The sequence below is a fragment of the Phyllosticta citribraziliensis genome (assembly GCF_038025025.1).
Source record: "Phyllosticta citribraziliensis strain CPC 17464 chromosome Unknown J3D65scaffold_12, whole genome shotgun sequence".
In the NCBI taxonomy this organism is placed as follows: Eukaryota; Fungi; Ascomycota; class Dothideomycetes; order Botryosphaeriales; family Phyllostictaceae; genus Phyllosticta; species Phyllosticta citribraziliensis.
Genome location: NW_027117349.1, coordinates 1214093 through 1234916, shown reverse-complemented (window position 1 = coordinate 1234916; position 20824 = coordinate 1214093). Strand labels below are relative to the sequence as shown.

The following is a 20824-nucleotide window of genomic DNA, read 5'->3' as shown; positions in this document are numbered from 1 at the left end:
AGGTAATAAGGTATATATCTCTATATAAGGTATAAGTACTAACTAACCTAGTACTAAACTTAATACCTAGAACTAAGGGCCCTACTATATTATTAAGAAAAAGGGATACTCCTATAAGCTAGATTTTCTAGTATATACTAAAGTTATAAACCTCTTCTATATAGACTACTTATAGAAGGCTTATTCCTTTCTACTAGGCTAGGTCCTTATTTCTAAACCTCTAATTATCTACTAGAACTAAGAAGAATATAAAGTTAACTTTATATATAATAGTAAGGTAGAATAAGGTACCCTAAAGTACTAAGTATAGTAGAAGGGATATAACTAAGATAATATATAGTATAAGGCCCTAGATATAGTTAGTATCCCTAATTAAATTAAGCAGTACTATACTAAGTTCTTTAAGATACTAGGACTATTAAAATACTTATAAGACTAGAAGAATATAATAGTATATAAGCTAGATTATAAAGGTACTATAAAGGATAATAAGCCTACTCTCTAAGCTACTAACTAAAACTATACCCTCTAATACTACTAGAAAAAGTAGGATACCCCTAGGAGAAACCTACTATATACTAAGAAAATAGACTATTAAGGCTCTTCCTCCTCCCCCTCCTATAAACCCTCTATCTTAGACTAATAGGTAAGGGCCTTAGCCTAAAGCTAATTACCTAGACTATATAATAGTAGAGGTATACCTTAGTAGTCTATAAAGATATTATTACTAAAGAAACTAACTAGGGAACTATAAGGAGTAATAGGACTATATATAAGCTAGATATAAGGGTAGGTATAAATAGGTACTATAGAAGTAGGTAATAATAATAATAAGAGAGATAAAGAAGATATCTTAGAACTAGAAACCTATAATAGTATAGTAGTAGAAGAACTAGGAGTAGATAGAGAAGTTATATATACTAGAGCTAGTAGGCTAGTACTACTACTACTAGATTTATTAGATAAAGAAGATATACTAGATAAAGAAGAAGGGCCTAGCTTACTAGAAGGAATATACTTACTAGGTATAGGTAAGGATAAAGAAGAGTAAGCTACTAAGAGGACTATAGGAACTATATAACTAAGAAGCCCTATAGGTATATATAGAATTATTACCTTCTACTTAGAAAGAGTAGTACTACTAGGTAAAGAAGTAGTAGATATAGTAAAAGTAGTAGAAGTAGAGCTAGTAGATAGAATAGCTAGTATATAGGTAGGTAATAGTATATTAATAAATAGACTAGTAGGGCTAGCCTTAGTCTCCCTAGATAAAGAAGCCCTAGTATCTAGTATAGGCTTATCCTCTAAGAATAAACTACTAAGACTAGCTATAAAGTTATTTAGATAGTTAGGAACTATATCTAAGGGATTATACTAGCTATTATAAATATAGTTATCTAGATTATATATACTATAAGAGGAAGTACTATTATCCTACTTATAGTTATTATAGCTACTACTAAAGGAGCTAGAGACCTAGTAATAACTAATAAATAGATAGTAAATACTACCTAGTAGTACTATATATATATAATACTTATAATCTATAGCTTATAGGATACTAGTAAACTAAATAGCTATAGTAGAGGCCTAAGAATAATAATATACTAGGTTATTTACTAAAATAGAGGGAACTATAAGAATACTAATATAGCTATATAGTAATAATAGAAGCTCTTTATATATATTATAGGTAATATTACTTCCTAGAGCCTAGGATTTTATTAGTATAACTTAAAAGCTAAAAAATAGATAAATTACTTACCCTACTTAAGGTAGCCTAAATCTTCTCTAAATATAGGATATATATACTACCCTTATTAAATCCTTTAGGTTTAGGTTCTAGTAAAGATAATCCTAAAGAACCCTTATTAGAACCCTTAAAACTAGACTCTTTCTTAGCTCTTCCCTTTCCTTTATATATAGGTAAGGGGTAATAGTAAAGGTAATAAAATAAAGATAGATAGTTAGAAGAGCCTATAACTAGACTAATAGAGTTATAATTAAGTAGACTATAGGAAGGACTAATACTAGGATATATATACTTAGATTAATAAGCCTAAGGATAATAGTAAGTAGTAGTAGAAGTACTACTAGAAGGAGTAGTATAGCTATATAGTATAGTATATATAGATAAAGTAATTAAGTAGGTAGGAGTATATATAGGACTAATAATATAAGGCTATCTAGTAGGAGTAGGTATTAAAGAATATAAAGGTATAAACTCTAAAGAGCTACTAGAGAAACTACTACTACTAGCTATATAAGTTATTAGTACTAAATACCTAAATCTTAAGGATAAGGCTTTACTTACCTTATAGACTACTATCTATACTACTAGACTAACTAGAACTACTAGAACCTATAGGATAATTAATAGGGGTAAAGCTAGTTATAATAAAGGCCTTAAATTATTAATTAGTTAAGGCTATACTATAGGCTAAGGGTAAACTTACTAAAGAAGATAAGAGGTAGGGTATAATAAGTATAATAATAAAGATTAGAGCTAAAGGTAGGAGTAGAAAGCCTTTATAATAGACTTATACCTATAGATATAGCTATAGGTATACTTACTAGAGTACCTACTCTAGTATCCTAGGTATATAGAAGCTTTAAAATAAACTAACTCTCTATATAGAGTTAGATACTTAAACCTAATCTATACCTACTAAGGTATTAAGATATAATACCTAGATAAGATAACTACTCTTACCTATAGGTATACCTTAGGCTAAACCTAAGGGGGAGTAATATTATAGATTAGCTAAAAACCTATAATTATACTACTTAGTATTAAGTACTAGGTATACCTATACTATAACTACTAGCTATAACTATAAGCTATATATACTAAAGTTACCTAACTCTCTAAGAGCTATAGCTACTTAGATAATTTAACCCTAGTACCTATATATATATTACTAATATAATAATAGAAATAATAATAGAACCTCCTATACCTATAGTAGGGACTTAGCTAAGTAGTTAGTTTTAAGAAGTATATTACTACTAATAAGCTAGTAAACTATTATATAATTTAGGATTAAGATAAGGTTAAGATAAGGTCTCTTCTCTTATAGTACCTACCTTCCTTCTATTATAATCCCTAAGGTAAGTTAGGTAATAGAATATAAAAGGACCTTATTATATAAATACTATAGATAGCTATCTTTATTTTCTTATAATTAATACTCCTAAGTAGACTCTCTACTAATTTAACTTATACCTTATTATATACCCTTCTTACTTAGCTTTATCTCCTATACTTATATACCTTAGTATTAGATAAATAGTTATATAGAAATAGCCTACTAATTAGGTAACCTATTAGCCTATAATACTTATTATCTATAGTAACTTTTAGTATTCTAATACTAGTAAGCTTAAGGTTTACTCTCCTATTACCTCTTTTACTTTATTTATACTCTTTCTAGTAATCTATATCTATTACTACCTAATTTATAAGTAAGGTAATATTCTAATAGTATTTCTAAATACTTTAATTAAGGATAAGGTCTTTATCTATATATTACCTAGATATATTAAACTAGGTAAGGTTTAGTATCTATAATAAGTACTATATAGTCTTTATTACTCCCCTCTCCTTTAATTTTATACTCTTTATAATTATCTCTCTACTTATAGTTTCTACTCCTTACTATTTAAGATATATATTATATATAGAGAGAGGAGCCTTACCTTTATTCTTATTTATATTAATAATATCTATATTATAATACTAACTTAAGTAGAGGTTAATAAGGTTATTACCCTACTTATCTTATACTTTAGATTTAAGTAGATAGGATAACTATACTATTTTCTTAGACTATAAATTAACTATTACCTTAATAGTAGTTTATTCCTCTTATAACCTAGCTATATTTAGAATATACTTAATAGGTTTAGCTTATTAATAGTAAACCTAGTTATAACTCTTATAGATATTATTAAGCTCTATAAATATAATAGTATTATTAATATAGATTAATAAAAGCTCTATAGTAAAATAGTTAGTATCCTAATATAGTATACTACTTAATACTACCTATCTATTCTCTTTATAGCTTCTTATCTCTTTTATTACTCCTATAATTTATTACTAGAATACCTTAAAGTAGCTAAAAGAGTTTTCTATTATTTAAGAGGAGTAAAGAATTATAGTATCTACCTCTACCTATTACTTAATAGAACTCTTAATCTTTAGATTTATACTAATATAGCCTTTATTAATAATCCTAATATATATTAGTTATTATTAGGGTTTATAGTAATAGCCCTTAGTAGGGTTATATATATAAAGAGTAGGTAATAAAAGCTTATTTTAATATTAATAATTAAAGCTAAATTTATTAATCTTACTTTAGTAGCTAAGTAGAGTAGCTAAGTAGGCTATTTAGATAATCTAAGTCCTTAAAGAGATAGGTTATATTAGTAATAATATAAAACCTATTAAACTCTATAATAATAATAAGAATATAGTCTACTTTACTAATAGTAGTAACTTTAATATAGTAACTAAGTATATTAATATATACTATAGGTATATTAAATAGGTAGTTAAGAATAGGGTTATAATTATCTTATATATCCTAATTAATAAGATAGCTACTAATAGACTTACTAAGCTACTATTAGTAGTAAAGTATAAGTAGTTCTATAAGATAATTAGATATAGGCTACTATAATAGGTATATTTATAAGGTCTTATTTATATCTTATTTTAAGTTTTTCCTAATTAGGATATTTTCCTAGTATTTAATACTATATTTTCCTATATCTACTAGTTTTATAGGCTAGGGGATATATTAAATTAGGTAACCTACTTAACTAGTATATCTAGTCTATAATATTATAAAGGTCTATTTATAGATAGTAATACCTAATAAGGTAAGCTATCTAGTATTTTCTATAAAATAGACAGCTTAGTAGATAGTTAAATCAACAGTTCACACAATCACTTTGATTAGTAAGACATGGCGAACACACTCCTCAACCAAACTCAGTCAACATGGAAATAGAAATAAAAATGTACAGGCAGCCCAGCCAAAACACAGGCAGAAGTGAAAGAAACAAGGACGATTATGAATAGCTAGCTATGGAAGTGACTTTCGTGATGCGCTCTCCTTTAGCGTAAGGAGATGTTGCGGTCTGTCTCAAAGCAGTGAAAGGGAGAGGGCTTTAACCACACACACCAAACCAAACCCTCCCTCCCTCCACAGTCCAATGCACACCCGTAAATCACAGCGCCTTCTCACTTTCTCTACCACAATGTAGCGGACTGAGCTGGATAACATGACAGCTTAAATCCCGATTCCTGTACTCGCCTATAGAAAAGGGGTATCGAAATCTTTCACGTTGACACTGTGCCGGGGTTTTCTGTGTTGGTGTGTTGTGTGGCAAAAGTACTGGTAGGCTGGCTGGATGGGCGGATGGCTGGATAGACGGATGGATGGATGGATGGATGGATGGATGGATGGATGGATGGATTGACGGTCTCTGTTTTGCTTTTGTGGAGAAGAGCACCATTGAAGCTTGTCGATGCAGCAGCTCCCGGCTCTCTGGATTGACAAGGCGGCGGAAGAGCCACAAAACCAACGCAAGAGTTGGCGATTTGTGTGTGCAGATGATGGCCGAGCAGTACGGCACTAGCATCCGCGATGCGGATGCAGGGCAGCCCCGTCAGTGACGATGCAAAAAGAAGTCTCCAGGACGCGAACGGCGAGTTTTTATACCCAGCACCGTGCGCCTGGCTCACATGCTTGTCACGCAGCGGCAGCCAGCTAAAGCACAGTCACAAGCCAGCAGACAATCTCATCTCTTGCTCATGGCCAGCATATGCCAGCGCAGACAGACGAGTATAAAACCTTCCTCCTCTGCCTCTTCCTCTTCCTCTTACTCTTCCTCTCTAACCAAGCAGAGCAGAGCAGCGACAGGCACTGATTCATGTTCGAGTCAGCGTTCACTGGTGCGTCTGCTGGTGTTTTGGCAAGTCGGATGGACGGTGCTCTCTCTTCTTCCTTCCTCTCTGCGCTCTTCTTTCCTCCGCGTGGCGCGGCTTGTCCTGTCGTGACAGACCATCTGCTCTGCTTATTGATGAGCTTGAAGGGCGGTATTTTGCATTCCGCGAAAATGATTGATTTTGCCGCGTAGAGATAGATGATGATGGAAAGTGCAGGTTCGAGGTGATGTGGAGGCTGCGAAGAGCGGGGCTGTATGCCACGAGGGCGGGAATGAAAGGCAAAAGGGGGCGAGAGACAAGAGAAGGCAAAAGTTTGAGGTTGACGAACATCTTACAGACAACCAAGAAAGTCGCAATTGCTCACTATTGGTTGAAAACTGCGGCGCCCGCCAACTCAATGATGGAGACAGGCAGCCAGCTAGAGGACATTTTATACCTTCTGGAGAGTCAACGTCAGGGCGCGCGTGACAGAACTTCCCTCACCTCCGTCTCCTGCTTGTGACTGCGACGCGAGATGAGGATTGTTGATTGATTGATGTTGATTCCTCTGCCAGCCTTCCACCACTACCATGATTCAATTCCTTCCAACCCGATCCGTCCATTCATACTCTCATACTATCACATCTCACGCAGCGATTTCTCCTAAAAACAACCAAGTCTACCTCTTCCCCCCCGCCAACCTCCAAGCCTCCTCCTCACCCTTCTTCAATCCCTCCCCGACCTTCGCCGCCGCAGCGACAACACTGCCCCAAAGCCCGCTTCCAACGCTGCCATCGCTTCCTTCCCCATCGAGTCTGCGCTCTTGCGCCGCCGCCACCAGCCGTTCGCGCTGCGCCGCCGTGCCGTCTGCTGCGTATGGATTTTGCACGTAGCCTGGCGGGTGCGAGAGATCTTGGGGTTGAGGTTGTGCTTGATTGTTTGCTGCAGTCGTGGGAGCAGCGGCGACGGGGCCGTAGCTCAAGCCCGGGGCGGCGGGCGGCGAGGCGAATTGCGACGATGCTGCTGGCGGGGGAGCAGGACCCAAGTTCAGCGTCGTCGGGCCCGCGTGAGACGAGATGGACGGTGCAGCGCCATCGAGCGACGTCGTCGACGCGTGCGTGCTGTGCGTGGCCGCGGCGTTGGTCAACGGCGGCGGAATGCTGAACTGCGGCGGGACCGGAGCCGCTGTAGTGATGCTGCTGCTGTTCGACACTGTCGCCGTGGGAGCGGCTGCTGCGGCGCTTGGTACTTGGCCGGGCTGCGCAGGAGGCGGCGCTGTAGATGGAGCTGGTTGCGCTGCTTGCGTGGGCGGGATGGGTCGCGCGCCTGGCTGTGGTGCCGGTGGCGAAGACGGATTTGTAGACGACGTGGTAGGCACCGCTGTTGTCCGCGTAGGAGTAGGCCCGGGTTGAAGCTGCTCGTCGGTGGCGGTTTGCGGCGTGATGCCGTCTGCTTTTGCCGCCGTGGTTTGCGAGTTTATGGGAGCATTGGAGTAGATGGGAATCGGCGGCATGATGTCTGGTTGATGGATTGTTTGTTGAGGATGGCGAGGAGGAGCGAGGATGACTGGGTCAGGTGGTGGTTGAAACAAAGGCGAGGGAGCGACGTCCTTGCAGCTGCCCGTGAGGGAGCTTGCTGCCTGTTTGGGCGATGACGTTTCCATCACGTGACCGGAGTTCAATCTGGGGACTCCATCTTGGACTCCCCGCATTGACATGACGCAGGAACACTTGGTCACTGTCCACTTGCACTAGTTCGACTGACACTTGTAACATCAAACCAAAATTCATTCTAAACTGCCTTTTGCCGAGCACCCATCGACGCGCTTCTGCCAAAGACGGTCTATCAGCAGAAGCACCCACACACCGGTCATAATTCTCAAATCGCGAAGGGGGACGAGCGTGGTGCAAAGACGAAAAATTTGCCCGGTAAAGTACAAGATGCTTGAAAGCAGGGATATCAGAAGCCGTCCCCAGCTTTGTGCTTTCGTTACCACGAACAAGCAAAGCTTGAACGTGCTCTATCCACTCAACTACGTCACCCCCCACGTCTATCCTCAACCATTTGTTCAAAGTGTCTTTTACGTCGGAGACGTTGCTTAGCCGGAACCCTACTTGAAGGCCTTGCCGAAGAGGATGAGCTGGACCTGGTCGTAGATGGACAGGACACCAGCACCGGCGACACCACGGAGGATGTTGGCACCAGCACCCTTGAAGAGGGACTTGACGCCCTCCTTGGCGACGATCTGCCTGGCAGCGTCCATGGAGGAAGAGTACTTGACGGCCTGTTTTCTGGTCAACATTGCTCACTGCAGCGGAATTCGTTGCACGTACCTCACCAGACGTCATCATCATGCGACGACGGATGGTGTCGAGAGGGTAGGAGGCGATACCGGCACCGGTGGTGACGGTCCAGCCGAGCAGGAAGGAAGCAAGGAAGTTGCCCTCAAGAGGACCAACGAGGACAACGGGCTTGATGGAGTCGTACATGCCGAAGTACAGACCACGGTAGACGACGATTCCAAGAACGGAAGGACCGAAACCACGGTAGAGACCGGCAATACCGTCGGAGGCGAGGGTCTTGCGGTAGACATCGACGAGACCGTTGAACTGGCGCTCACCACTGCCCTTGGCGGACTTGGCGTCGTTGGCGAGACGGGTACGAGCGTAGTCGAGAGAGTAGACGAAGAGGAGCGAAGTGGCACCGGCGGCACCACCAGAGGCAAGGTTGCCCATCATCCACTTGGCGTAGCCGTCACGCTCCTTCTTGTAGGCGAACATGGACTTGTAGGTGTCGCGGAAGGCAAAGTTGAGGGCCTGGGTAGGGAAGTAACGGATGACGTTGGCAGTGTTGCCACGCCACAGCGAGACGATACCCTCGTCGGCAGCGGTACGGCGGAAGCAGTCCATGATGCCGTTGTACTTGCGGTCGAGACGACCGGCGCGGATCATCTCATCCTGGAGGGCGGTCAGGCTGAGTTTGGAGTCGGAAGCGAACGAGATGGCTTACCTGGTTCTGGACCAGAAGCTTGATGCGCTCGATGGGAGCGGCAGCAGTCTTCGAGACGGCGGCGGAGATACCACCCACTGTAGATAAGGCGTCAGCGACAATTCATCGGCGCAAAAACAAGCTGCATCAAAATCATCGACGAGCCATTGAGACTCGGGGATGGACATTGACGGAGCTGTGGTGGGCAAACGTACTCAGGAAGTCAACCACGAAGCCCTGAAAGCCTTGTTGTTAGCACGCTGCGACGATAGCCGAGGGCGCCCAATCCCGACCAGCTGGCAACATTGACCAGCCCACAACACCGCGCATCGATCCAGCGGCATCGCAGAGGATGGACGGCGGCGGGCGGTCATGTCGCAAGCTGATTCGAGATGCGGCTCGAGGCCAGGGAGGAGAGGAGCTTACGGGCATGCCCAGCACGGACTGTGAGGTCGACGTTAGCTTTGTCCATCACAAGGGCGTTGGTGGAGGGTGGGGGGAGCGTACCTTCTTGCTCTGAACGACCTCACCGTCCTTTGCCATGATGCCGGTTGATCGGGATGAATCAAACGGAAGGGGATGAGTGGAGAGTTGATGGTGTTGTGGATGAAAAGGTTGGGACGCTTATGTAGGAGTAGGAAAAGGGCTGCACGGCGAAGTTTTTCGTGGCCCAAGCGCTAGCGTGCCAAGATCCTCGGAGCAACTCGGTTGGAGCGAAAAGCCAGCGACAGGACAGGACAGGACGGCCTTTGACTGCCAGCGCCCATCAACTCTGCATACATGTCCTTCTGTGCTCGATAAAGATGCCTCTCTTGCAGCCTCATTCGCGCCTCGCCTCCCGCAGCACCAGCAAAATCCTCCCGCCTGTCATCCGCACGCCCGGCTCCTGCTACGGCGTCGCCGTCTGGCCATCGGGACGCCGCCCAAATACATTGCCGAGAACGGTCTAGCCCCGGCTGTCACCAGCGCCAATACCAATCCTCCAGCCGTCGCCCTTCCGCCGCCCCATCTCCCGTTTTGCTCGCGACCTCATGGCCATAATGTACTACAACGACGCTCGACCGCCAGACTGTCGACGGTGAGACTCTCTGCGTTCTTCCAGTCTCACTCGGTTTGTCGCCCGGCCGACAGCGAGCTCGCCGAATCCATCCAGGCACGCGCGCTTGACCACTCTGGGGTGACCATGTCCCTCGGATAGAACCAGTCCAGACTCTCTTCCTTTGCTGCTGATTATTCCCTTTCCCCAGAGACGTCATTCGCAGCCCCAGACCGCATCTGTCATTCAGATCTCAAGTCAGGAGAGGTCCCCATATTAGTCACGTGTCCGCCTTCTACTCTAAGCGTCTGCCCTATGGACGGTGGACTGATGATCTACGATGCCAAAAAGCCTAATGGAACCTCGAGGCGCCAAGTTGTCTGGTCGAGAAACAACTATGTCGACGTGGTTTTCTGCTTCTCCATACGTGTCCTCGTCCGCCAGTCTGTAAACATGACATCATCTCTCGACACTCGACCAGTCCCTGCTTGGGCGCCTTTAAGCTCAAAAAAGTTTCATCATGGCACATGTTTGTTTCACGTTGCGCTTCCTGTTGGTGGTAAAGGGCGCCTGCGACTTGGACTCTGTGCGCGGGAAAAAATCCAGTTGGACCCCTGTCTGTTAGGCAAGCCTTCCGGCCGGCTATCCGTACAAGGGGTCCGAACGTGGCGTCGGACTTCTGGTTTGCCGAATCTAACGTTCATAGCGAGACCGCTCTTCAATCGAGGGAAAGTGAGCTTGAACATGTACTTGCTGGAGCTTCGAAGCTTCAGTGCTCATTAATCGGGCGCTGATGCTCACGACGGAAGGCATGCTCGAAAGCATCAGTGATGGAATAGCGGGCAACCGGCGAACCTGCAAATTACTTTCCTCTAGTCGACTACAGCTTCGCCAGTTCATTGCAATGATACCCCCTGGAGTAGACGAAAGTCTCCTAACATTAAGAATATTCCCCAACTTCTGGACGCTGAACGTGAGCATCCTCTACAAAACGGGCGACCCTGACGGCCAAAAGAGCATCAGAAACAGATACAGCGAGACATCCCCAGTCTCTTCATCTCTGCAATCAAAATCTCACTTTCGCATCCCGAACTACCGCGCGTCAACTCCGTGGTGGAATCAAGCATGTCTAGTTAGCCACAGCCAAGAAGAATACTCAACTAGACTTCGAAACTTCTTCTCCATCTCTGCCGCCTCTGACTGGCCAAACTTGCCATCGTCGTTATCAATATCGATACTCAAAAGATGACTAGACTGGACAACAAAATGTACTCAGCTGCTCAAACTTTTCAGCCAATGGGAGTAGACCAAAGCTGTGTCATCACCTCATTCTCCTTGCTATTCGCCCTCGCTCGCAGTAGAAGTCAATCACCACGGCATCATTCTCACTTTCTGCCCCATGATCTCCGAGCTGACGGCATACCGCAAGCTTGGAATCCATGACATCAGCTCGTAAACGCCGAAACACCTGTCTCTCTTGCCAGTGCTACGACGCCGCCGCCACTTACCTCCCTCTTTCTCTCATCTGGTCTTCTCTATCCACGGTGCTACTTGGCCAGCTAGCTGTCCTGCAAGCGCAGCTTGGTGGATTCGCGGGCTGAGTTCTTCCATGCCTTGACCATCGTCTCTAGACGAGCGAGATTCGGGACTTGCATGTTTAGCTTCATTTAAAACCAATTCGGCATCCTATAGCACCGATCTCGGCATACACGCATAATCCTGCTGACTCCACCAGCGTCCAGTGAATAGTCACAACGACGAAGCCAGCTGGAAAAGACAGTACCGGCCGCGCCCTCCGCTTCCGATGATTGTCAACCTCAAGAGGCACAGCGCAGGCAGGCTTCGTCGACTCACAAAAGAAGTAGGGAGAAGAGTGGTTGCGAGAAAGAGCACGGGAAATCAAACTGCAGGAAAGGAGATGGATGTGAAGGAATTTTGAAGGGCATGTTCGCCGCTTTGTACAGTGTCATGTCCTGTCGCTGACTGATGGTGCAGGTAACATCAGCGACAGCAACAGCGCTGCTTCTATTACACATCATGTCTGACGGCGTCTATCTCTCAGCTTACTTCTACTGCCTTCTCGTCTTCCCGCCTCGTCCCTTCTACTGTATTACGCTCAGCCACCGCGCGCCGCTGGAATGACACGACGTGCCAGAGCTTTACTCAGAAGAAACATTAAGGCCAATATACCATCAAAGATAACGTGGCAGAAGACGCCAGCAGCAAAGCCAGTCGACACTACATACCTCCTCGGCTCTCTCTTGCCATCACAGTAGCGGTTGTTGGCGTCGAACGCAACCAAGCTCTCTTGGAGTAGCTCAGTGCCTGCGCAGAAAGAAATCCAGCAGCAAGCCGCGGCAGAGCCTACTACCACTACCACAGCCGGAGCACGGAAGGAAAAATCGAATGACAGAAGAGTCAAGCCAGCCAGCCAGCCAGCCAGCCAATCGAGTCGCTAAGCCAATTTCCTCCGTACGTCCTCCATGTGGCATGGCAGTAAGTCTACCTCTACCCAGCGCTCAGCACTGCAGGCCTTGTGGCGCGGTGCAGCCCGGCATTCTGAACGCACTACTTTCGGGCCTTCGCTCGGTAGGTAAGTACCAGGTAGGCCTACCACACTTCGACAACGAAGAGTGACAGAGCAGAGCGTGGACGGGGAAGGCGGCTCACCAAGCGAAGCGCTAGCCCAACTCTTGAGATGCTAACTACCGCTGCCGTCGTCGTCCGTCTGCCCGTCTATCTGTCGGTGTGGCGCAGCGCATCTGCATCTGCACCCGCCAAACCACCGACGTAGCCTTACCACAGACAAGCGCATGCAACACCGGCAGCGCTACTGCTAGCAGTCAGTCGTGTAGAGCAAAGAGAGCAGCGAAGAGAGCGGCGAAGGAAGGAAGGAAGGAAGGCCGTGGCTGTGCTGTGCCGTGCTCTTTCCAACTGTTTCTCTCCGCCTTCGTTTGTCTGTGTCGTCTGCGTCTTCTTCCTCAATCTCTGTCCGCGTCCTCCCTTCCTCACCACGCTATGTGCGTAAGGAAGAGAGCTGTGGAAGCAGCAAGCAGCGACGGGAGCTTGACAGTACGCCTCGCCTCGCCTCGCCTCACCTGGCCTCGCCGCGCTGGACTGAGTACAAGTACGAGTACAAGTAAGTCTGGTCTGGGCTACCCACCGCGCCAACGTGCTCCACTCTCCCCTGCCCGTCTCTGCCCCTGAGATCGGTGCTCCGCTGCAATAATGAGCCAAGCCAAACAAGAAGCCAAGCCAAGCAACGAGCCAAGCGGGGCGCCAACGCCAAGTGAAAGGGGGTGAGGAGAGAGAGAGAGAGAGAGAGAGAGGAAATATGTATGTATGCAAATATGCACGGCGGCGACGCCAGCGGCATCTTGCATGCCTCCATCGTCGCTGTTATTGCCAGGTTCACCGCCAGGCGTGGCGTGGCATGTCGTACAACACGAACGGAGAAGTGGAGAGAGAAAAGGGAAAACAAAGGGAAGGAAGGAAGGATGAACAAGAGAGAGGCGACATGGAAGCGGCGTGACCGATGTTGGCAGACAGGCTGACAGGCAGATTGAAATGCAGCGACACGCAAATAGCAGCTAGATGGGTAGGCTGACAGCGGGATGCGGTGAGGTAGAAGGTAAGAAGCTTCCTTTCGCGAGACGAGACGAGACGAGACGAGATGGGGAGAGAGGCTGTGCTTAGCTGCTTTGTAGCTACTTCGCTTGCTTGCTGATGCGCGGCGGCCGCTTGCTTGGCCTACAGTGGAGGTTAGCAGGAGATCGGAGAGGGAGAGGGAGAGGGAGGGGACTTGGCGCGTGGGCACGTTGGCACGTTAGTCACCAGCGGGCTGCTGGTGCTTTGGTATACTGGTAGGTAGGTAGGTAGGCAGGTAGGTATACGTGTCGTAGACAACACCGCAGGACACGCCTACCATCCCCCATCACCACGTCTCGCGAGTACTTCTGTACACTGAGCGATGAGATGGCCGACGCCAACCGTCTGTCTTTCTGTAGCTTCCGTCTCATCTCGTCTCATCTCAGCGTCGTCCGCTGCCTACGGCCGGCCGGCGTGCTGGCGTGGTCAGCTTACCTACTTGCCTGGTGCTCCCTTCGCTCTGCTCCGCCACAATTGACGCGACTGTAGTAGATACAGCGGCGGGGCGGCTGCTCGTCCCATCACGCCGTGCATCAGCGCGCTGGAAATCTGTCTTTATTTGCTTCTGCCTGCCTGCCTGCCTGCCTGTCTTAATCTGCTTGTGCGTGAAGTGCATGGTGTGGCTGTGTATACGGCGATGCTGACGGCTAGCAGCACGCAGGAAGGAAAGGAAAGGGAAGGACTGCTTACGCCTCTATTTCTAGAAGTGAGCTTAATTGCCATCAGGTAGGTTCCTACCTAGTGCCGTGGTCGTCCATCACCTGTAGAACAGCCAACCGCTGCAGGCAGGCCAGGCCATGTATGGAAACTCTCTCTCTATCACACACTCTCTCTCTTCATCTTGCCCAGACCCACCACACATCACAGCGCAACGCAGCGCAACGCAGCGCAACGCGTACAGTGAGGCGGAGGCCGCCGGCTTGGGTGTCCATCTTCATGCAACAGCGCAGCGCATCCATACACATCCACCTCACATCCGCTCCGCCCGCGGCGCCGCGCCGCACCGGACTTGGCTGGGCCGGACTTGGCCGGACTGCGCTGGGCTGGGCTGGCCTGCACTGCCGTTGCTGCATGCAGCAGAGCAGACGGACAACAACGACGGCGACGAACAAGCTTGCTTGGCTGCGGCCTTGGGGTGTGGCTTGGTTGCGGACGACGACGCAGACAACGCGCTTCTAGAGACACGGCGTGCGTAAGCAATGGCAGCGGGACGAGACGAGACGAGACGAAATGGTATGAGACGAGGTGATTTGATTTGCCGCGTTGCCGCGCTGCGCCGGCGACGGTGACGGTGACGGCTGTTTGGGTGTGTGGGATGCTGCGAAGCATGTGTCTTTGGGTCAATCAGTCAGTCATTCGACACAGACAGCAGCAACTCAGTGTCTCGAACGGCGTCTGTCTGCGTCTGCGCTGGCGGGCGAGTTGAGTCGTCCGGCTACCTTACCTGCCAACCAACCCCCTTTCTTTTGATAAAGACTAGAGTGTTCGTGTCTGAGTAATGGCCGAGCAGAAGCAGTGGTCGCATACCGGTTTTTGGGCGCGACCGACACTCATCTCATCTCACCACTTACCGATAACCACTGCTGGCTGGCTGGCTGGCTGGCCGCGACCTGGAACGGAGACGGAGGGAGGCAGGGAGCTGCGGTTGGGCACACACTTTTCCAACCCACCAACCTAGGTAACTAAGTACTTAGTCATGACTCCGTCAGTCTACCTGCAGTAGGTACCAGTCAATCAGTGTATCCAAGCTGCCCGCGGGCGCGGACGGGCGGCATCGATACCTACCCAGTAATCTCAGTAGACTCGGGCCCCAGCCCAACGCTGCCAATGTACTGCGTCATCGGTTTGTCAGCAGCGCGGTTGGGCGGGTGTGAGGTGGAAGGAGGCAGGTTGAGGTAGACTGGGATGTGTCTGTGTGTGTGTGTGTGGTTTGACTCGCCCGTGGCAGCGGCAGCGGCAGCGGCAGTAGTCAGTGTTGATTGGCTCGATGGGGATCTGGTCTGGCGATGGGGTGAAGCGGTGGAGTGAACGGTTGGATGGTCTTGCTGATGCTGTTGCTGTTGCATTCGGCGCGCGCGCGGCTGGTACTGGATCGATGGGTGGATGGATTGGGCACGCAGAGCAGAGAACGCGGTGGATCACTGTCTGCCTGTCTGTCTGGCATGCGACTGCTGGGCGGCTGCGTTCAGTACACTCAGTAGGCCCAGACCAGCGCGTCTGCGAGAAGAGAGCACCACCGGACGCGTAAATGGAGGGCTGGCTGGCGGATTCACTCAGTACGAACGGCGAGAGACTCGAGGCTCGCGCTGAGCGTGCTGTCTCCGTAGCCGGCTCCCATTCACAGACTCACGCACTGACAGAGTTAAGACCACATTCGGCAAGCGGCGAGTGTGGTAGTGCAAAGATTCGCTGACCAGGGTGGTAAAGGCTGAAGAACCCCCTGTGTCCGCACCCTTGCGCCATCTGCAGAACACCCGCAGCCGTGGACAAAGAAAGGGCCCGCAAGCCGTGACAAAGGGACCGCAAATGCCATTCGCGTCTGGAGGCGGCAAGGGGGTAAGGTCCGCGCCGGGCGCAGAAGAAAACAAGGTGACCATCACATCATAGGTCCGTCTGTCTGTCTGTGCCGGCCGTGAAGAAGTTCCCACCCCAGCCCCCGTCTTAGTCGGTCTTGGGCTGTGAAGAAGAGGTCAGAGACAGACAGACCATTGTTCCACTGGCGACGAATGTCTCTGACCGGGTATACAGCGCAGAAAGCTAAGCGCAGGCGCGCATAGGGTAAAAGGCTTGAAGACGCCGCGGCCGCGGACACTGCCAGACAGTCTCCTTTCTTCAGGGCCCGTGCCTGCGGCGGGCGGGGACTGCCGGGCGAGTCGCACCGGCTGATTGAACTGGGGGCAGCGGATTGCAAATGGCCAAAACATGGACGACGTTTTTAGCGTAAAGAAAGAGGGGACGCGACGGACGGGCGGGTGTGGAATTGGTCAGACTAGGGCAGGGCGAGACGTGGCAAGGGGCCTCTCGGCAGTTGGCGGCAGGGCAGGGCAGGGCAGGGCAGGGCAGAGCAGAAAGGCAGCAAGCGAGGAACCCGGAATGGGGAATTGTATGTTATTCAGGCCGTTGAGGCTGAGGCAAGGGGTCGGTCGGTCGGTCAATGGAGTTGTTGTGTGGTCTGGAGACGGGAGAGCTTGGCGAGACAGGTGCGACTGATCGGCGCGACCCTGAAGAAGGGCTTGGCATCTAAAATGGAGGTGGAAATGCAAGGTGAGGCGCATTGCCCATTTGCGTGTCAAAAGGACGCGTCAGATGGCAGGCTGGGGAGGGCCGGGAAGTCGACGGCGAGGGTCGAGCAGGTTAGGTTGGGTTAGGTTGCAAGTCCGGAGGGGCATGTGCCGGGACGGAAGCAGATGGGGACACAAGCTTTGTCGGGCAAACTAAAGAGAGGTGAGCGAAATGGCATGCCGCAAGAGCAGAAACAAACGCAGGACAGTCCCTGGCGGGTTCAGCATTCCGAGGCCAGCCAGGACAAAGAGGGTGCGGTGCTCTGCGGTGGTGTAGGGTAGATGAAGTGGCAGGGCCTTCCCAGCAATCGACAGCGACAGCGACGTGGGAGCGACGGCGACGGCGACGTGACGGATACGGGGTCGAGTCGATGGGAGTGCATGGTCTTGAGCTCCGCGCTCAGCATCCAGCGGCCAAGTAATTGCGCCGTCTCCGCTTGGGGCCGCCAAGCAGAGGAGCAGGCTGGGCGTTTCGGGACAAGAAGAACAAGAGGCGCTGGGTGACGAGGCGATGAGGTGGTGGTGGTGACTGGGAAAGCCAGCGCCAAGCGCCAAGCTGCATGGGCTGCTGAGTAGGGGGGCTGTGCATCGGCGCTGCTTAATTAGCCGGCCACCGTCTGCCTCTGCTGCTCCTGCTCTTGCCGAGACGCAGCGGACCAAGTCCTCCCCGCCTGAAGCACAAGACCGCCTAGAAATCCTCAAAACGCCCGCGCTCCCCAGACTCACCTCCCCCCCCTCAACCCAAGGCTCCTGTGTCACTCCCGCTGCTCATATTCCCCCTTCGCCCTCAGCGTCCAAAGGCTCGTCCTTTTCAAAAGAAGCGTTCGAAGCCTCTTGTGGTCTCCAGCTACCCACTTTCACCTCTCCGCCAAGCCAAGACCTCGCCTGCCAGCAACCTCTTGGCTACAATGTCCATGTCGGCCGTCGCTGAGAATCCAGCGGCCGCGCCTCAAGCGCAACCTGCCCAGCAGCCTGTCGTCCACCAACACCAACAGCAGCAGCAGCAGCAGCAGACGCAGCAGACGCAGCAGCAGCCCGTCTCGGCTCAACCGACCGCCCAACCTCAACAGCCGCCCACTCCGGGAGACTCGGATTCGCTCATCTGCCAGTGGCAGAACTGCGGCGAGCGCCAGACGTCCGCTGAGAACCTCTACGTGCGCTCTCACGCCATGCTCACCAGCCCTTCAGCTCGCTGACCCTCGCAGAACCATGTGTGCGACCGTCATGTCGGTCGCAAGAGCACCAACAACCTCAACCTCGTCTGCCAGTGGGGCAGCTGCCGCACCCAGACCATGAAGAGGGACCACATCACCTCCCACGTCCGCGTTCACGTGCCGCTCAAGCCGCACAAGTGCCCCACCTGCAACAAGGCATTCAAGCGTCCCCAGGATCTCAAGAAGCACGTCAAGACGCACGCCGACGATTCAGTGCTCCTGCGCTCTCCCGAGCCCAGCCGGGGCAATCCCCACGGAGGTCCCGGAGGCAGCTTTGCCGCCGCTGCTGGAAAACGTGAGTCCCACCCCACCCCGCAAAACTCGCACCTATACGAGTGCTAACCCAACCCTCGCAGACGTTGCCGACTTGCAGGCTCTTGCTGGCGCCGCCAGTGGTTTTTACCAGGATGGCATGGGAGGAGGCTCATACGGCCACCCCAACCCCGGTGCTGGCGGCGGCTTTTACAGCGGGGCTCCGGCCAATTCAGCTTACGGTCCCGTCTATTATGCCGTCAACCCTCAGCAGCAAATGACCAATGACTATGAGGTCCGGAAGCGTGCCGTCGACGCCCTGAACGCGCTGAATGAATTCTTCGGCAGCGTCAAGCGTCGCGAGATTGACCCAACCACCTACTATGACGTCGGACATCGACTCATGGGCATTCAGGGCCAGCTGCCCCTCCTCACGAGCATGGCTGGCTACGGCGGCTCCGACTTTCAGTCCCAGCCGGCCATGGTGTCGCCCACTGGACACGGCCCGGCTCCCTCGCACCACTACTCGCTGCCCATTCCCAACCTCCGGACAAAGAGCGACTTGGTCGAGATTGACCAGGTGCTGGAGCAACTGCAAAACACCGTCTACGAGAACCCCAAGCAGGCTGCGGCTGCCGGCGTCGGCCAGCCCGGTGCGCACTATTTGCACTCTGGCTTTAACTACCGCTCCTCCAATTCGCCTCCTGGAACGCATGGCATGCAGCCGCAGTCGTCGCACGCCACCACGCGTGCTCCGCTGTCAACGTCGCAAACCGAGACGCCTGCATTGACGCCGGCTTCGAGCGTCGTGTCGTACACCTCGGGCCAGTCGCCTGGTTCAGTCCATTCTGGACACACCGTGTCGCCAGCGATTAGGAACAACAACATCTCCATGTACCCGACTCTGCCTTCAGTCAGTGCCATGTCGGACATTGCTGGTAGCTACCCTGCCACCAGCAACGCGCCCAACCTTGCACCATTCGACTCGGATAGCCGCCGGAGGTGGTCCGGCAACCAGCTCCAAAAGGCTCGTCCCGCCCGTGACTCGGAGGCCATGGACATTTCTGACAATGACTCGACCCCCAACGCCTCCCGACGAAACTCTGTCGATCGCGATGGTCTCCGCAAGGATGTACACAAGCTTGCGATTCAGTCGCCGCCTCCGGTAGACCCGTCGCTTCGCTCTCCAGGCGAGCAGTCGGAGGACTCGGAGCACCCGTCATCCGAACACGGTGCGTCTGACGGCGACGAGTGCTGGGTGCAAAACATGCGGATGATTGAGGAGCTGCGCGCTTTTATCAAGAGCAAGCTCGAGCGCGGTGAGTTTGAGGACGGCGAGGGTCCTCTGCCACCAAACGAGATCAAGGAGGAGCAGCCTGCTGAGGAGAGCAAGGCGTCGAGTAGCGCCATGTCGGAGGATGAGCGGAGTCTCTACCCAGTCCTGCGAGCCGTCCAAGATGGCGACTAGATCTTTTCTGTTGGTCACCTTCTAATTCGTATCTGTTACGACGGAACATTGTATTATCACAAGGGATATGACGGGCTTCCTTTCAATCGTTGCTGCAAGCAGGTGTGCAGCTCACGCTCTGAGCCACGGCCAGGGACGCCATCGTTTTGGTTGCTGTTTCACAGTTGCTGTTTCTTTTGTTGGTGAATATTCGGAGTACATTCAGGCGTCACGACACTGGGGATGGGACGGGTATCGGCTAACCCTCTTATGGACGAGCATCGTCGAGGGAGCTTTTCTTTTTGTTTTTGCCTGCGCAGTACATCAAAATGAGCAGTATATGAAGATACGAGATGAACGCTACCGTGCGTGAATTACGACGAGTCGACGCTATTCATGCGACGAGAATGCCAAGGTTCCGCTGCGAGTGACGAGCTGCCCTTCTTGGACGCACAGAGGGCGCGCGCCCAGAGCCCAGAGGGCGGAGCACAGCTGCCCAGACCTGTCATCTCGCACTTCATCTCAAACCGTCGTGGCTCCGCGTCGCTTTAGCTTCCAAGGCCGCCGCTGTTTGGAGCACGCGGCCGTCATCATGGACGGCGCCATGATCTGACACACGACCGACCGCAGATCGGAGGAGGACAATTGCCCTGGCACCAGTCACCACCTCACCTCGCCGCCGCCGCCGCCGCCGCCGCCGCCGAGCAAAGTCATCGCACACCGACACCGGGACAAGAAGATCCTCCACCCACGACCCAAGCAAGCAAGCAAGCCACCAGCTAGCCAGCGAATTTCTCTACGTGCTACCCACCCGCGCACAAGGACAGGCATCCGAGAGCGCACGCGCCAACGTGTCCAGAGCAGCAGCAACACACAGCGACGTCAGAATCACTCGGCCTCGTTACACCGCCCATCCCAACCACACATAGCGCATTTCTTGGGCTGCTGGTCCAGCGAGCCGAACGAACGGACGAGTACGACGAACGACGCACCACCACTCGACCCGTCACATTGCCC

General features: G+C 50.4%; 3 protein-coding genes across 3 annotated transcripts; 1 reads left to right on the top strand and 2 right to left on the bottom strand.

Moving 5' to 3' along the window:
* Positions 1–6320: 6320 nt before the first annotated feature.
* J3D65DRAFT_638560 (uncharacterized protein) lies at positions 6321–7681 on the bottom strand. Its single transcript, XM_066801632.1, has one exon. It carries the CDS (start codon positions 7656–7658, stop codon positions 6621–6623), a length of 1038 nt encoding a protein of 345 aa, XP_066651538.1. The 5' UTR covers positions 7659–7681; the 3' UTR covers positions 6321–6620.
* Positions 7682–7707: 26 nt separating this feature from the next.
* J3D65DRAFT_638555 (ADP,ATP carrier protein) lies at positions 7708–9559 on the bottom strand. The gene is made up of 6 exons (XM_066801631.1): positions 9437–9559; positions 9356–9373; positions 9145–9166; positions 8951–9027; positions 8275–8898; positions 7708–8225 (listed from the first exon to the last, which is right to left on the bottom strand). The coding sequence occupies exons 1-6, from the start codon at positions 9470–9472 to the stop codon at positions 8052–8054; spliced, it is 951 nt and encodes a 316-aa protein (XP_066651537.1). The 5' UTR covers positions 9473–9559; the 3' UTR covers positions 7708–8051.
* Positions 9560–17808: 8249 nt separating this feature from the next.
* J3D65DRAFT_596216 (uncharacterized protein) lies at positions 17809–20173 on the top strand (the record flags this gene model as incomplete). Its single annotated transcript, XM_066797836.1, has 3 exons — positions 17809–18048; positions 18100–18403; positions 18465–20173. The coding sequence occupies 3 exons, from the start codon at positions 17809–17811 to the stop codon at positions 19826–19828; spliced, it is 1908 nt and encodes a 635-aa protein (XP_066651536.1). The 3' UTR covers positions 19829–20173.
* Between the last annotated feature and the right edge of the window lie 651 nt (positions 20174–20824).